At 42.5% G+C, this 17,829-nt stretch overlaps 1 protein-coding gene across 1 annotated transcript; it reads right to left on the reverse strand.

Moving 5' to 3' along the window:
• Window positions 1–3,728: 3,728 nt before the first annotated feature.
• On the reverse strand, window positions 3,729–16,737 carry LOC148428756 (broad substrate specificity ATP-binding cassette transporter ABCG2-like). The gene is made up of 19 exons (XM_088422835.1): window positions 16,691–16,737; window positions 15,146–15,199; window positions 14,938–15,065; window positions 12,956–13,015; window positions 12,767–12,881; window positions 11,266–11,418; window positions 11,100–11,205; window positions 9,920–10,116; window positions 9,804–9,852; window positions 9,633–9,731; window positions 8,371–8,469; window positions 8,148–8,293; window positions 7,987–8,069; window positions 7,380–7,469; window positions 5,792–5,916; window positions 5,481–5,635; window positions 5,314–5,403; window positions 4,153–4,229; window positions 3,729–4,087 (listed from the first exon to the last, which is right to left on the reverse strand). Exons 1-19 carry the CDS (start codon window positions 16,715–16,717, stop codon window positions 3,940–3,942), a joined length of 2,001 nt encoding a protein of 666 aa, XP_088278961.1. The 5' UTR covers window positions 16,718–16,737; the 3' UTR covers window positions 3,729–3,939.
• Between the last annotated feature and the right edge of the window lie 1,092 nt (window positions 16,738–17,829).

Genomic DNA, 17,829 nt, shown 5'->3' on the forward strand with positions numbered 1-17,829 from the left:
AACTGTAATGCATCATTTATTACGTACTGCTAATAATTAGTTAGATTATAATATTACTGTTGTTTGAAATGTGAGATATTACCCTGCTCTTGCGTTACTTTTACATGACTGTCACCACCATACCTGGAAAGATGGATTTGGCATTCCGAATGTTTACGTTCATAACACATACAATGGAATGACCTTAAACTAGACTTGAGTAAACTTATATTGCTCCGTTGGACTTGTAAATGATGCGTTGGGCTGGAAATGCAAATGAATTAAAAGGTTCTGTGCATAGCAACAATACACCACCGCCATCTTAAGGCAACCAATTGAACTGCATTCGCGTTATCAACCGCGGTCTTCAGTGAATATCAGTTTAAAGGGACAATGTGTAAGATTGATATACTTTTTCATTTCATTTTTTCATTTCATTTCATTCAAGCAGGAGGTGCTTGCTGCAGATGCTGCATTTACCATTGTCCAGAGCAGCGTTCCCTTTAATCTGCAAACGTGGCCATTACAAAAACTGACATTTAAAGTAACTCTAAAGTAACCAATAATAATTCCAAATGTCACTTTAGGAGCGACACCGGATATGCACGCGGCGAGTCACTGTGCGCATGTCAGAAGGAGCTTTTTTTTTTTTTTTTTTTTTACTATACATTGTAATGCATTGTAATGCATGTTACTGGCATTTGTATCGAATGAAATAGTACATTTTTTTGTGCGTAATGCCTTACTCTACCGCGTTCTAGCCAAAAGTCATCCATTTCAGTCATTTCTTTTGTCATGCATTTTCAAATTAAGAGCAAATGAACTGAAACATGAAGCAGCGAGCGAAACTGTCTTCTAGCCGTCCTTCTGAACTAGAGCGGCGCCGCATCACTACCCTGCCTGTTGGATTACCTCTGCAAAACGATAAAACTTTACAAAATGCTGCACATCGGCGTGCATAGGAGGCGCTTGCTTCTCGACTATTCTTTTGCAAAGTCCCACCCCAAGGAAAGACAAAACATTTCGCGCCCCGCACACTCAAAACGGTGACGATAAATAAGATACAATTCTACGTTCATTATTATTTGGCAAAAAAACAATTGAGTTCATCAGTTTGAACATGAAATATGTTGTCTTTGTAGTGTATACAATTGAATATGAATTGAGGATTTTCAAATGGTTGTACTTTGCTTTTATTTTACACAATCTCCTAACTTCAACCGAATCCGGTTTGTAAATGCGTGCCTGTGCGTTAACTGTTTTCTACCACGTTCCTTGAAATGAACGTAAAGCGCAAGATATGAACAAACAAGCATCTGGAATAAAAACTTGTCTTTATGGAGGTGGAGAGGACGCTGGATTGTACAGCTGTAGAAGTTGTCGGGAATCTTTGCTGACGCGTCAAATTTCTTCATTCTTTGTTGGGACTTCTTGATGATCTGCCGGGTGTCCGCGCAAGCGGGTGAGACCCTCGCCGACGGAGGTGCCGAGGAATTTGAAGGCTTTCACTCGCTCCACCTCTGTCCCATCCATGAATAGCGGTGGTTTGCGTGGCTCTTCCTGCCGCCTCGGGTCGATGATCAGTTTTTTGGTTTTGTCCGTGTTGAGGCGGAGATCGTCGCTGCGACACCGGGCCGCAACGTCCGCCGCCTCCTTTCCGTATGCTGTCATCAGCCCCATGACTGTAGCGTCGTCCGAATTCGTAATTATGCCGGTGTGGTTTTGGGAGGTCATGGGTGAAGAGTGTGTAAAGCAGGGGGCTCAGCACACAGCCCTGGGGTGTCCCTGTGCTTACGTTTCTGGTGCTGGATTATGGGAAAACAATGTTTTGTTTTGTTTTTCCACAAAACGTATCTGCAGTTCCGCAATGGGGTGTTGTGAGGACTAAACTTGTGTTTATAGATCAGTTTCCAGTAATGTAACACCTGTTGGTGGAAGGTGCATGCAGTTGCTAACTAGACCAGGAAGCGGACGCGGACGCGGCTGCGTATGAGTCACGTCGAGCGGAGCCTCCCGCTGCAGCTTGCAAACAACGAGGTGTGTGGGGGGGGGGGGGGGGGGGGGGGAGATACTCCCCGATATCGTCAAGTTTGGACGGTTTCAAGTAACCCTGACTTTCAAAATCGCCATATATTGCCATTACGTGCCTTATCCTAAACATTATATACAGCACCGCGCTTATTGTGAAGCGATTTTTATGCTCATTTTATGCGCAGCTAGTTGTCTGCGCACACGTCATCACGTCGACGCATCCGACGAGATGAGATGCTCCCGTACTTGAATGTTTTTTCCCCCTTCTGACGCTACATAAATAATATATGCACACAAGTCAGTAGCCTCCTCCAAGTTCGATCAGACGCCCTGTCGAATAATCATTGTTGTACATAATCCTTCGCATGAACTCGAACCAGTGCTTGTCACTTATATTGTGACAAGCCCACCCCCCCTGGAAATAGAAAACTTTTCGCTCCCCTCGCCCACTCGACGCGCTGACTATAAATAAAATCATTATCTATAACTATTGTACAAGCATACACGAACCTGCCTCCTTTTTAACAACAGAAAAGAGCAAAATAAATCAACCTTCAACGACTGTTGTTTTTTTTTTTTTTTTAAAGCGTTTCTACGGGTTACAGCTTCGTTCAAAACAAACAAAAATAACAAAGTGCATCAACTTGCCCGACATTAGAATCGAGTGCTCAAGCGGATGTGAGAAATCGAGCTGCCCTCATGGCCGGCTGATGGTGTCTTGCGCCCTCTAGAGGCGTGTAAGTGAATACAATCAAAGCCCCTCTAAATCAGTGGTTCTCAAATCTTTTTCGGTGACGTGCCCTCCTGTGAAATATGTTTTCAGCCAAGTACCCCTTAACCAGTGCAAAGCATTTGCGGGGGTTTAAAAAAAGACTTTAAGCATGCCATCAGTGTCTGATTTGTTCAAGTTTAGAACCTTTCAAACGTCATTTGTCTGGTCCACAAGAAGAAGAAAAAAATCAACCTAAAGTGTCCTCTTTTGGATCATAGAAGAAATCTGTCCTTAAAAGGAAATAACGCAATCATTCAAACATAATTGTCCACACCAAAAATACATCAACATAAAGCGTCAGACCCGTTCACGAAAAGAAATAATTTCAAATGAATATTTGTCCACAGAACAATATTCAACATAAAGCGTCCTCTTTTGGGATTACGGAAGAGATCTGTCACACAAATTCATCGTTAACTTAATTATTATTATGTGTTTGACCACATAAAATGAATACGAAGCGTCACACCTGTTGTCAAATTGGAATAATTCTAAATAAACATTTGTCCACGGGAAAATATTTGAATTCGAATACTAGTTAGAAATCTACTTCAAAAAGTATATTTGTTGCTTTCGTATTGAAAAAATAGCCCGTGAAACATGAACAAATAAATAGTATAAAGAAGCCTCATGAATGGAGAATGTTTTCTGAGGCTTCGTCTGCATTTTGCTGCTCTAACCTTTTCAAATAGAAACGGAAACATTCCAGTGCCATCTAACCTTTTTATCAGCACGACGCTTGAGATTTTTATTGATTAATAAATCAATCCTATGGTGCTAAATTCTATTCATTTCAATGCAAAACAACAATTCGACGCAAATGCGTACTTAACCCCTTTGCAAATGGAATTAGCTGCCACAAAGGAAAATGCTAACAAGTTACCGCAAACAAGGCAGCGCCTAGCTAGCTAGCATGTCATCCACTGTCACAGGTCAACAAACAACACTCATTTGGGGCATTTTATAATAAATGACAGCATACACAGAGAGACACATCAAGGTGTGTCACCGTTTTCCTCACGACAAAATGTTATGTTCAGAGCGGCCAGAGGCGGCGCCAAAAACAAAGATCAAGCCAGACAATGAGGCTTGGTTTTGCCATGGTCGCATTTTCTTTGGGTGGGCTTGGCGCTTGGCCTGTCAACGTTTGTTTGGCCCTAGGTCAACTTCCTGATGAAGCGCAGTTTGAGGTAAGCGATGGCCAGGAAGCTCAAGGTCATGATCCCCAGGGCCACGTGGTTCTGCCAGAAGCCCCAAGTGGAGTAGTCCACGCCTTGCTGCGCCAAGAAGTCCTGCCCTCTGCAACTGGACCGATCCACAAGAAGCAAGATTACCCACAATTCCACATTTGGCAACTGGCCTCGTCTTACATTGTGCCCGGCGCCACGCTGCTGACGTTGAGACCGCGGCAGAAATCCAGACCGTAGAACTCGTTCACCTGCAGCGCCTGGATGGGACGCGGGAAAGAATCAGGATATTTATATATATATATATATATATATATATATATATATATATATTTTTTTTTTTTCTTTTTTTTTTTTTTTTTTTGTTTTGTTACAGTCTTGCTTTTGTCAAAAAATAAATCTGTTTTTTTTTGTCTGCTTCAACAGAAGTGAAAATAATTCACGGAAGGATCTAAATGAAAACCCACAAAGAAGTTAGGACTTTTGTGGGGGGGGGTTTGTCGTGAGAAATATAAAGGCAAATTATTTAGTAAACTTCAGTATGGCTGAAAAGTAAGAACAAATATACTTGTTGTCAAATTGAATATGTTGCTGAATAAAAAGGCCACTTCCATCAGTACTTTTCAAATAGTGAGGCGGGTGAAAAGGCTTTATTTTTTTCACGTGAAGTGTCATTGCGATAAAATTTGCATTGTTTTTTAATTTCAAATGTGATTCTTTTCATTTTTTCTTGTTTTTTTTATCCATATATTTGATTTTTATTATGTTATTTTATTTGAATTTTTTGACGCCCTTAGTTATCTTTTTCAGTTTTAGACTAACCTGTAACTTTTATAAACACTATAAAAAGTAGTTGGCAGTTGTTTATAGTTAACCCATATTGTATTGCTTTTTTGTTTTGTTGAGGTAAATGATAAAGATAAATGATGCCGTTTCATAGATAATAATTTTATTCATATTTGACATGACAAGTGGGAGGGGGGGCGAAAGGTTTTCTCTTTCTTGGGGGAGGGCTTTGCAAAATATCATTGAGAAGCATTGGCTTCAATGAGGTTTTTTTGTTTTGTTTCCGCAAACATTTGCAATGGGGGTGGGGGGGGTCCTTGGAAAAACTTTCATTCCAAAAAAAGGGGTCCCTGACTCCAAGACGTTTGAGAACCCTTGCTTTAGTTGGAAAAAATCAATCCAACAATCAATCAATCAATGCATACATTTTGGGGGACCGCTCCGACTCAAAAGGAAGAAAACTAGCGAGAAAAACGGGAAAGGTTGCGGTCAGGACTCAGGCTCCAAGAGTCCAGTGGCCCCCGTTGAACTCGAGACGGCGATCGGCGTCAAACTTACGGCGAGCCCGTAGCGCGGTATGCTCAAGTATTTCAGCCAAGCCAGCCAGCCGACGATGGAGGGCAGATTGACCAGCAGGCCTGCGAATATCTGAAAGGACGACGGCGCTATCGAGGGACGGGACGGCTCCCGCGGCGGCCGGCGCCGGCGGCGGGGGCGAGCCTCACCATCATGAAGACGCAGGCGATGGTCATGAAGATGTTGGCGATGGCCACCACCGTCTGATCGGCCGAGATTGCCAGGGCCATGGCGGTGGCGGCGTACGCCACCAGAGTCACCGTCAAGACGAAGAGGAAGAAGGCCGGCGCCGTGGCCTTCAGGCCTGCACCCGTCACAAGCCGTTTTGCTCAAACGCGCTGCCGTACGGCCGACGTGCTAACTAACCGGCGTGCTACCTTGGCGTGCCGTTTTTAGTTGAGAAAAAAAATACAAACGCAAGCTAGGCAGCACTGCTGCATTTTGTTGCGGAAACGCTCACCAATCATGAAGTAGGCCACGCAGCTGAAGAGCAATGCGGGGACGGTCCTCAGCGCCACTATGTCGGAGAGGATCATAGACAGGAAGTAGACCGACACCCGGTAGTAGCCGCTGATGTACTCGTGTCTGCAAACAGAGGGATTTTACTGCCTCTCGTCATTTTTGCGCTCAAGCGAAAATCAATTTTTTTTGGAGGGAATCCGTTCCAGCCCAAAAATTGGAGTGCTCAATTTTTATTTTGAAGATTACACATTTGACACATTTTTGGAGTGTATAAATTTGGGTCAAAAATATCCCAAAAAAGGACCAACACAATTTGGGGGATTAGTCATTTGAGCCCAAAATGGATTATAAAAAGGCATCCAAAATTGGCCCCAATTTTCTTCTCAAGGACTACTGTTATGACTCATCTTTTGGAGTGTAGAAAGTTGGGTCAGAAATAACCCAAAAAAGGACCAACCCAAATTTGGGGATGAGTCATTTGAACCCAAAATGGATTATAAAAAGGCATCAAAAATTGGCTCCAATTATCTTTTCAAGGACTACTCTTTTGACTCATCTTTTGGAATGTGTACAACTGGGTCGAGGATAACTCAAATCGGCTCAAAAAAGGACCAACCCAATTTTGGGGATTAGTCATTCGAGCCCAAAAAGCTGTTTGCAAAAAGGTACCCAAAATTGGCTCCAATTCTTAATTTTGAGGACGACTCATTCCACCCATCTTTTGGAGTGAATAAAGTTGGGTCAAAAATAACCCAAATGAGCCAATTTGAGGGATTTTTTTTTCATTTGAGCTCATAAATGGATTATAAGACGAACCGCATTATAGGGCGCATACAATAGAAGCTACGGTAGTGGTTGGGCTTGCGTTATGCATGCGCTAAAGGGAATCAAGAAAAAACAATCTGATAAATCGGTCAACCTTTTCAATCAGAAATGAAGACCAAAGATGATTTGTGTAAAGCAAATCATCTGAAGAATGATTTAAAAAATCCTTTTGATTACATTAAAATGCGGTTTAGATCATCTAGAAAAATATCATTAGGATTCAATTCATATCAAACTACATTTTTTAATCAAATTGCAACCAAAAGCCTTAAAATCTATTGTGTTGCTGATTTAAAAACAGTTTCTGGATTTATTCATAAAGTTGGGCTTTCTTTGACAAAAACCGGCGGGTTTTTTTTTGCCCCTTGCCTCCGTATAAATTGCTTCAGAACTTGAGCACATATAAAATATGAAAATGTCAAACAGGTTGTGATAAAAAAAAACTTGTAAAAAAATACATTTACAGTATAACTCAAATGCAGAGGTAAAAATTGAAGGATTTACATGTCGATCAAGATGTCTTGTTTTTTTTTTTCTCCATTCCCTAAAATGAAAATTTGCGGTTCATTCGCTGTAGAAATCGCAGCGGAATGTAAGGCCGCGTTTAGTTGCGCCTTACGGTGCAGAAATGACGGTAGTTTGTTTTGTTTTCTTTCCAAAACCAAAACGAGCCAAAACGAAAGGTTTCGCCTCCAAATGCAAAACACATCATCAAACAAAAGAACCCTTTGAAAGGATGCAATTTTCTGTGTCGTACGCACATGAAGAGTTTCCTCTCGCTGATGAAGAGCTCGGCCGAGGACAAGGAGCTGAAACACTGGTTGACGGTGATGAAGAAGAGGGCGCCGAACCTGCGAGCAAAGCCACGGTTTGGCCTGGAGGTCCTTGCCGTTTCCTCTACAAGATGTGGAACCCGGAACACCAAGAAACCAAAAGAAGTGCGCGTGCGGAAAAAAAGGCTGGCAACTTGGAAAGCGGAAAAGAAAGTTGGAAGCGGTCCTTCTCAAATGCCGCGGCGGTGCATTTGCGCATCAACGGCACCGGGAAACACCATGAGGGACACCGTCGGAAGAACACACTAAGCTCTGGAGGTGCCGGACCAAGATGGTCTGGACTTGATCTACAAGGATGCGCCATGATGGACGCTGTCGGAAGTGCACGCTTTGCTGACCGAGCTCTCGAGATGGTTTAAACTCGAGACGCGAGGACACACGCCGGAAGAAGGACGCTGGGAAGCGACAGCAAGAGGGAGGAGGAAAAGCTCGGAAATGGTAGACTTGGCTGGAGCAGAAGATGCAGCCGACGATGGAAGAGGACGATGGCGATCCCCGACTGGGTTGAGCCCGACGCAAAAGAAGACAATCGAACCTGTTTTGGATCCCGCTCTGGTCTTGCCGCACGTCGAAGAAGATGGCTCCGACGACCAGCGCCAGGAACAAGGTCACCGCCACCTAAAGGACAAGCACCTCAGCCGCGGTTCCTCACGTTGCCGCTAGATGCCGCTATCGAGTACTCTTCGGGTTCCTCACCTGAGCGATGGAGGTCTGCGGGTTGAGCAGCAGGTTGCGGAAGGTCCTCTTAAGAACCCAGCGGAACTGCGTCACGAAGTTGGTGTTGTAGGTGATGGCTCTGGAGGCTGTCGTGCCCCCAACCATCTTACCTTGCAGAATCGCCTCTGAGGGTGTGAGCCAATGAGACGCCGTTTGCATTTCTGTTTCTTTTGGTGTCTTTGTCTAGAGGTTTTATCCCTACCTAACTCCGCTTTGGTCCGCTTGAAGTCAGAAGAGTTTCTGTATTCCTCGACCAGTTTGTCCTCGATTCCCTGCCTGGACTTTAACAAAGAATCCAAATCTAGGAGGAGGATTAGAAGCAGGTCACCTAAACGGACCACAAAACGGTGCGGTGCGGCGCGCTTCGCCAATCGCGCAATGGCCGACCACCCGGGAGGGGGGGGGGGGGGTGATCCCAGGGAGAAGCCTTTGTTTTTGTCACGTGAAGTGTGATTTCATCTTTTTTTGTTGTTTTTGTTTACTTTCAGGCAGTGTGATGCACTTGTTTTGGTTTTTTTTTCGGCTTTAGACTAAGCTGAAGTCTGTTATACAACTGTTATTTTTTTGTGGACCACTACAAATGAAGTTTGTAAGGTCCTAAAGATTGATCAATCAGACATCGATGGCATGTTTTAAAAATGAGCAAAAAAACAAACAAAAAAACACATCTTTTGCCACGGATAAGCCGCACTGGACTATAAGCCGCAGGGATATGGTGGTAATATGAAACTTCAATTTTCTTTATATATTTATTAAAATTGTCTACCAACTGCAACGTCCCCTCTTTAACAGACTGAACACGCTTGCATATTTAGTCCCAACATCATATTTATAGAAAATGGATGGATGGATATTACCAACAGAATACTGCAGCGTTAAATAGCAGTTCAAACTGGAAATCCATATTTCGATAGCATTCTATCTCCCGTTGTTTGATCGACAGATAATTTTAGAGAACGTTGCACGCACTGCAAACAAACAATATACACAATCATAAATGTGTAAATTCAATCACGTATACTGTATAGCCTATATCAAATTTACACAAACTTTCATACAAGATCTTATTCAATTTAGATCTTTTTTTTCAATATTTTCATTAAAACTCTTTTTGAGCACAGCCATTGAGTCACATTTTTTCAGTTCTATTTCATAGTTTTTCCGTAAACTGACTCCTTAAACACACGTTTGCTTGACCGGTGGGAAAAGCCGGCAGATTAGCCGCACCGGACTATGAGCCGCAGGGCTCAAATCATGATTGGAAAAAAAAAAAAAAGCCGCGCCTTATAGTCCGAAAAACACGGGGTGTGTTTTTTTATTTACAGTATTTATTTATTTTACCCCCAAATGCTTTGCACTGTTTACTTGGCTGAAAACATATTTCGAAGGGGGTGCTTCACTGAAAAAAGGTTGAGAACCACAACGACAATAAAGAGGATTGAATTCAGTCGTATTGCAACGCACCCTCCCCGTCCCCGTTCACGACGGCATTGGCGACCGAGTCCCCGTTGATGACGTCCAGGAAGAAGTCGGCAGGGTTGTTGTGAGGCTCGCACACGTACCCTGGAAAAGGAAGCGAGCGTGGACGCCGGGCCTCCGCAAAGCTCCGGCGGATAAGAGCGCTGCGCGTCCTACCGATTTGCGCAAAGTAGTCCAGCGTGCCGAGCGCCGAGCCGTGGTACACCTGAGGGATGAGTTGGAAGAGTGTGAGCCGCCGCGCGGGCGCCGCGCGCCTCGGCGGCGGAGGCCACCTGTCTGCCGTTGACCAGCAGGGTGAGGCTGTCAAAGAGGCGGTAAATGGAGTAGCGAGGCTGGTGGATGGACAGGATGATGGTGCGACCGCTCTCGGCCATCCTGGACAAACAAAAGGGGAAGCGGGAAACTAGGATGTGAGACTGTCCCTTGTCCATCCCCCTGCTGATCTCTTCTTCAAGACCCAGGCGTCCACCTGCACGAGTACAAGGCAACAACATTTCCAGAGGTGGGCAACGAACTGTCTGTCCTGTCCAAAATACTAATTACCCTTATTTTGCTCAATATTTTGCTCAATTATTCATCATGTTTGGTCAAACATGTCTGTTTCTATAACCAAGGCTTCAGGGCTTGATACTTACAAGTAATAATCACAAATCAAAATCAATCAATAAATAAATGATCATGAAAACAAACTGACCCAAGACATGGCAAATACTTGGCACACAGGGCAACACAGCTAACTTACGTGCGGAGTGCAAACCAATGAAAAAAGGGAAGCCTATTCACTTTTAGAAGCACCAAGCGCGTTATTTACTTTGAAGCAAATTTTCATCAATTACCAGTCAAAATGAATATTTCGGGCATTTCAAACCCAATTTATTCCAATTTTTCAGAATGGGTTTCAATTGACGGATAGCGCTGTATATATTAGGAATGGGGTATTTTGAAATCAGAGACCACTAAAAAGTGAGGGAAAAGCGACTATTGGTCACAAGGAAAATAGTAAAAGTTGAAGACAACTTGAAAATTTGTAGCCAGAAACTTGGAAGTCAAATCAGCATTTGGCGGCCCACATAAAATGATGTGGCGGGACGGATCTGGCCCCCGGGCCTTGACTTTCCAGCACCGCCAACTCGGTTGTCTTATTGCAGGACAGGCCTAAGCAAGTAAGGGGTGGAACCACCGGTTGCGCACCTGTTCTCAATTCCATCATCTATTTAGCGCAGCCGGAGCAGGGCGGCGGCGGATTATTCTCTGAACCGCCGTTGCGTCTGCGTTCCTTGCTTTTCGAGTTTTTCCCGAGTTTGTTCTTATCGTATTTATTCGTCCGTCTCCCGGTTGTTTCCCTCAGTTGTTACTTTGCTTCGTGAGAATTTTCCGTGCTTTCTTTTGTCGTTACTTTTTCTCCCCCCGAGCCCGTTTTTCGAGCGCCTTATTTTGTAACTTGCTTTTGACACCATTTTCGCCGTCGCCGTCCTGTTGGTTCCGCCCCTGTCGGGTTTTGATTCGATTTATTCTCTATTCCGCCGCCGGAGATGCCCCGGATCAGCTGGGTGCCCACCTGCGCGCCACGCCGCCGTCAGAACGTCACGCCGCTTCCCGAACGCGCGGCCCGCCTCACCCGAGAGTCGGCCACGCGGCTCAAGCCCAGCTCCTGGATCAGTTGGCCCACTTTCTGCTCCTTGACGGCCTGAGGAACGCCGGAAGGGAGACGGAGCGCCGCCGAGAAGCTGAAGTTCTCCCGGACCGTCAGCGTTCCCATCACCACGTCATCCTGTCGCAAAGTAGGTCTTAGGGCAGGGGTGTCAAACTCATTTTTATGGTGAGCCACATTGTAGTTTTAGTTTCTGTCAGAGGGCCGCAATAAATTTCAAGTGTGTTTGTCACACGCTTGTTAGGATGTTAGGGCTACTTTGTCTAGTGTTGCTAAACTAAAAACGAAAACCAGGTATGGTAAGTACCCCAAGACTGGAACAAGCTAATATCGAGTAAGATCGTAATCCTCCAGAATGATTAAAGAAAATTGAGGTTGTATTATTTTGGTCTCAGCAACACTTTAACCATTATTTAACCCTTGTGGCAGGATGTTCAAATTAAGAAATTCCTATGATTTATTTTTTTTTTATATATGTTTTCATTAGAAAATTAAAAAATGTTATTCAAAATGCATCAATTCTGACATTTCTATGTAATTGCAGCTGGACGTGCAAGATTTTGGATTTTGTCCAAATTTTGGACTGCATAAGATCATTATAATTGCAATTTTTGAGCTGCATATGAATGGGATTTATAACATTGATTTTCCTGCTATTTTTGCCACATTCTGTTGAGCGGTAATCAAAGTATGCCAGCAAACAGAAAATTATTTGTTGACTTGTGTTTTGTCTTAAGACAGTAGGTGGCGGTAGAGAGCAGTTAATGGTTAACTATTAGTGTATTAACTGTATTAGTTAATACACTATAACGACAGACCATACTATTTTGTATTTTTTTTGTGGGTATTAATAAATTTTACCTACATATGTATGATTAGAGCTGACGCCACTGAGCAATTTGAGTGGTCATAAACGTCTTTGAAAGCATTTACAAAATTAGGAAAAACAATGCAATGTGCATTGTTTGCAAAGAGTATGTGCACAAGGGTTAAGTCAATTCATGTGCTCAAAATTATACAGAAAATAAATATCATTGCTCCCTGGGACTTGGAAATGATGCTTCCAGATTGCTGGAGATGTCAAATAAAAACATACAAATAAAACAACCTAAACACAGTTCTGTGCATAGCAACAATACACTAGCGCCATCTCAGGGCAACCAAATGCACTGCATTCATGTGATCAAAGGCTTTAATTAATATTATCAATTTAAAGGGTTTAGGACTGTTTTTGAGGTGATATATTATAGTAAAATATGACTTTATTTTGTGTGTAATGCACTACCCTACCGCGTTAAAAGTCGTGCGACTGCATGACTCCCAACACTGCTTGTAAATGATGCCCAGATGGCTGGAAATGTCAAATACAAACGTACAAATAAAATGAGCTAAACAAAATTCTGCGCATTCCAACAATATACCAGCGCCATCTCAAGGCAACCAAATGAACTGCATTCATGCGGCTCACCTGCACAACGTACCCCGACAGGCATTTGAAGTTAGGCGGCTGGGGGGCGCCGTCAATCAGGACTTCACCCGACAGACCTGCCGGGTCCTTCCTAGCGGCCAGAACGTCCAGGAACCTACGGGCCCAACGCAAAATGTGACAGCTGACAACAATGACGGCAAATTTGTACCGTTAGCGTGCGGCGCTCACGAGGACTTTCCGCTTCCGGTCGCTCCCATGATGGCGTTGAGGCCCGGCTTCATGACGCCACTGGGGAGGGGAGAACACGTGCTGATGATGATTACAATCAATCATGCTTGCAATGAAGAAACGCTTTTGTTGTCATCGGCGGTCCGTCACTTTTTCAAGCCGGACAAAATCGGAATCGCCGGTCCTTCAGTCATCTGTGTAGTTTTGCCCAACCTTCAGCCATCACCAGAGGGCGAGATTTGACTTTTTTTTTTCTGCTCCATCATTCGTCAGGTGCTGGATACTCCTGCCTGCACTCACGCGATTTCTTTTTTCTGTTTTAGTACTTAAACTTAAATTTAACACCATGTCTGTTGTTCTACAGTTACACTGCAACTGAAAGACACGGTAATATAAGTGTAAAACCAAAACAAATAATAACCCACATCTGAGGGATTGCAGGGGACGAGAGCACAACTATTACCAATCATGGCATTATCATGCTGCGCATGATATTCAAATCTTGAATGTAAGATCTCATAACTGCCTGCCCTACAATTAGAGAAGACGGTTTCAGTAACATTTGTCTCAATGTCATCTGTCGCATACACGACAAGTAAAACAAAGTATTACTCAGGTTGAATTTACGAAACAAAATGTCTTTAATTAGGGAATTGGAAAGCTTCTATCTCGCATTTGGAGTCCATGGATGTAGCGCAGGTGTGGGCAACCCAAAATGTTTAAAGAGCCATATTGATTTGAAATCAATATATATATATATATATATATATATATATATATATATATATATATATATATATATATATATATATATATATATATATATATATATATATATATATATATATATATATATATATATATATATATATATATATATATATATATATATATATATATATATATATATATATATATATATATATATAATATGTGTCAATAATAATGAAGGCAACTCATGTGGTAAGTGTCTACATTAGCCTACAATCTAAATGTAGGCTACAATAATGAGCCTTCATGATGAAATGTTTATTTTCCCTGCAGCGCATGCATCCTGGACAGAATGACGCACCATGTGACTACTCTGCCATACAATGGTGTTTTAAGGTGAACTTCCATGACAAGATGTTTCCTTTCATTGCTTGTATTAAAAAAATACAATCAAGAAATAAGATTCTTGCTGTCGTGTTTATTTTGGCCAGTCAAACATGACAACAAAAAAAGCAACACCATCCTTGGATCTGAACAGCAAAACACAATCACATCCCCATGCATGGACAAAAGTCTCAAATTATTTCATAAAACCAACAAACAGCTAACAAGCAGTCTTGGGCAAGTTACTTCAAAATTGTAATTCATAATTTGTGACTTTTTACTGTGATTCCAAAGTAATTAGTTACATTATAATATTACTGTCATTGAAATTAAATGGTGTTACACCACTACTGCATTTCTTTTCATTCGTATTCTCTGACCAACATACTGTACCTGAAAATATGGATTTGGCATTCTAAACATTTATGTTCATAACAGATCCAGTGGCATGACCTTCAACTAAACGTAAGTAGACTTACATGCTAGAAAAGATCCCAAAACAAATATTATGGCTCACTTGGGCTTGAAAATGACGCCCCTGGCCTTGAGTTTGACACCTGCGCTTTACAACGACCAATTTAAGATCTTACCGTTTCTAAAGGATGCGCGCACGTGAATTAGTGTTAAACACGTGACTTGACGTGACCTTGGGCTCTCGCTCGGATCGGTCAATCATTAGCGGGCCGGCTAGTAAAACACAGCAGATACGAGCCCGACGGGCGCGGCCTTTGTTCCCACGCGAGCTACGTGTCCATGTTGCCTTTCACAAAGAGCGGCGGCATTTTGTGCGAGCCCAAGCTTCTTGAAAACAATCACGGTTGCGTGCGGAACAAAGCGCGCTTCCTTCCCGCTAACACAAAACGCCGGCGTGCACAGAGGTTTCTCACTTGAGGTCGACTAGGATGTCTTTGGCGCTCTTCTTCTTGGTCCAGCATAAACATCCTGCGGACTGCGTCACCTTGTAGTGGATGTTGTGGAAACTGACGGTGGCGCCTCGCTGCGCGCCATCTGCAAGCTGCACACCCGAAAAGAACACAAAGGAAGATCTCAAGCCGGGCCCGAGAACGACGTGGTGGCGCCCGGCGCCGAAGATACCTGGTCTTTGACGGCGTTGCTCTGCTGCAGCTCCATCTCCACTTGCTCGCCCTCCTACAACAAACATTGACTCCAGTCTCTAAAGTTGCTAGTACCGTATTTTCCGCAGTATGAGGCGCGCCGCTTATAATGCGCAACGAGTTGGCGCTGAGCTAAAGGGAATCAAAACAGAACAATCAGATCAGTTGTGGGAAGTCTACAGATGGAAAAACACTGGGTTACATTAAAAGACTGTTTAGAACGGTGCTAAAATCGATCAAGAGTTTACGAGAACAGAATCGTGATTCAATGAAATATTAACCTTATTTTTGTAATCAAATTGCGACCGAAAACCTTAAAAGTACGGTGTTTTGTTGATTTAAAAACAGATTGACTTTGTAAGACCGCACTTCCTTTGACAAAAACTAGCAGTTTTTACGCCTTGTCCCAATGTCAATTGCTTCAAAATTGGAGCATGGATAGGATAGAACATTTTCAAACAGGGCGTTTGAGTATTTGAAATGTATTTATTTATTTTACATCTCCACACTTCCTCCGGGTAAATATATGTGCTAAGTATATTTATATGTATATGTGTATATTTGTGCTAAGTTAAACTTTCTTTCTTACTCCGTCTTTTCGGTATACAGTAAATAGTTGGAGATCATGCAGTCTTCTGCTAATTGCTATTAGCATTCAAGATAAAAGAACCAGGCCAACCTTCTTGAGGGATCTTTACAGATATGAGAACGGCCTCAGACATGTCATTGACCAAAACGGTGTCATGTAGAGAGGTTTCGTACGATTGCTTTTCAGGCCCATATCAATATAAGTACGCAATTTTGCAATATTTACCAACATCAGGGTCTGCTTTCGTATAGGACGCACCCACATTTTTTGCCTTCATTTTTGGGAATACGGTATATGTTGTGACCACCCAAAAAATGGTAACGTATGAATACCGTAATTACCCAAATATGACACACCATGTGTAGAACGCGCCGTTAACTTTTTGGTCAAATTCAGGTATTTTTGATGTTAGCGTGTATAAGATGCCCCAACACTTTGGCAACAATGTAAAAGCTAGCAAAACAGAACAAATGCCACCTTCCTAAACTCTCCATGTTTTCCCGTGTTCATATCCCTTAGTTATATACCTTAATCCCCCAAATAAAAGACGCACCTGTGTATGAATCGCACCCTAAATCTTAGGGTCAAATTCTGTTTTTTTCTACGTTGCCGTCTATAAGGCGCACCAACACTTTGGCAACAAAGCCAAAACCATAGCGAAACAAAATAATCTCTTGCAAAAGTCTTCATATTTTCTTGTGTTCACATCCGTAAGTTACATACCGAAATTCCCCAAATATAAGAGGCACCTGTGTATAGAACGCACCCTTAACTTTAGGGTCAAATTGTGGTATTTTCTATGTTACACTTTGGCAACAATAAAAACTATAGCAAAACAGAATTGATCTCATCCCTTGTCAACTCTTCACCTTGTCATGTGATTCTATCTGTAAATTATATACTTGATGCGTGTTAAGTATGTTGCTGATTTCCCACATTGTGAGCAGTCTTGTGAGCAGTCATTGAACGCCTCGCCAGTGTAACGTTGAATGCGCTCCAAGCTATTGTTTTTCCCCTTCCTCGCGACGTGGCTCGTTTTTATGGAGGACCAAAAGTGCCAAAATCATTAAATATAAATGTCTTTAAATAATTAAATGAGTCATTAATTAAAAATGTCATTAATTCAATATTTTTTTAATTAATTAAAAACGTTTCTTTGAATCAATTAAACATTGATTTAATTATTGACACTTTTATTTAATTAATGACACATGTCATTATTTAATGACACATTTATTTAATTATTGACACATTTATTTAATTAAGGACACATTTATTTAATTATTGACACTTCTATTTAATGACACGCTGTTGCGACGTTTCATGCTTTGCTTATCTGTCAAGCTCGCTCGTCAAAATTTGACAGGCGGGCGCTAACACCTTGATTGGTTACCCTGCTCTTCAAGCCAAAACAATTCCTTCACTTTGCGTTGAATAAAATCGTTTTCTACAAGCCCTCCCTCCACATTTTCAGCAAGGTCTAAAATCCCTCTACCGAACTGTCGTGAAAGCTCACGAAGGTCCTCGGTCATCGCATCCGCCATGTTTCCAACCGCTTCAGGACATAGTAATGGATTGGACATGATTTGAGTTGACAGGCTTTGGGCCCGCCCACTAACTTGACGAGCGAGGTTGACAGATAAACTACAGTAATTGCCGAAAACTGGCCGTGTTTCATCCTTCGCTTATTTGCCGCACTCGCCCGTCAAAGTTTGATGGGCGGGCCCTAACACCTGATTGGCTACCCTTGCAAGAACAAAGCAGGGTACAAATCAGGTGTTAGGACCCGCCCATTAAACTTTGACGAGCGAGCTCGACAGATAAGCGAAGGATGAAACGAAGCAACAGCGTGTCATTAAATAAAAGTGTCAATAATTAAATAAATGTGTCGTGAAGGAATGTAGTTTCACATAGGTTAATTGGCAAGTAAAATTCAGAGCAGCGACTTTCTGTAGAGCCAGCCCGGGGGGGTCAACACCTAATGCAATCATTTGTCTTTGTGATACGCTCGGTAAAACAAAGACACAAAGTATCAATAGGGCACAAATTATAATACGTATTGAGGACTAGACGAT

This window comes from Hippichthys cyanospilos, chromosome 1, assembly GCF_059441005.1.
Source record: "Hippichthys cyanospilos isolate Australia breed blue-spotted pipefish chromosome 1, RoL_Hcya_1.0, whole genome shotgun sequence".
Classification (NCBI taxonomy): Eukaryota; Metazoa; Chordata; class Actinopteri; order Syngnathiformes; family Syngnathidae; genus Hippichthys; species Hippichthys cyanospilos.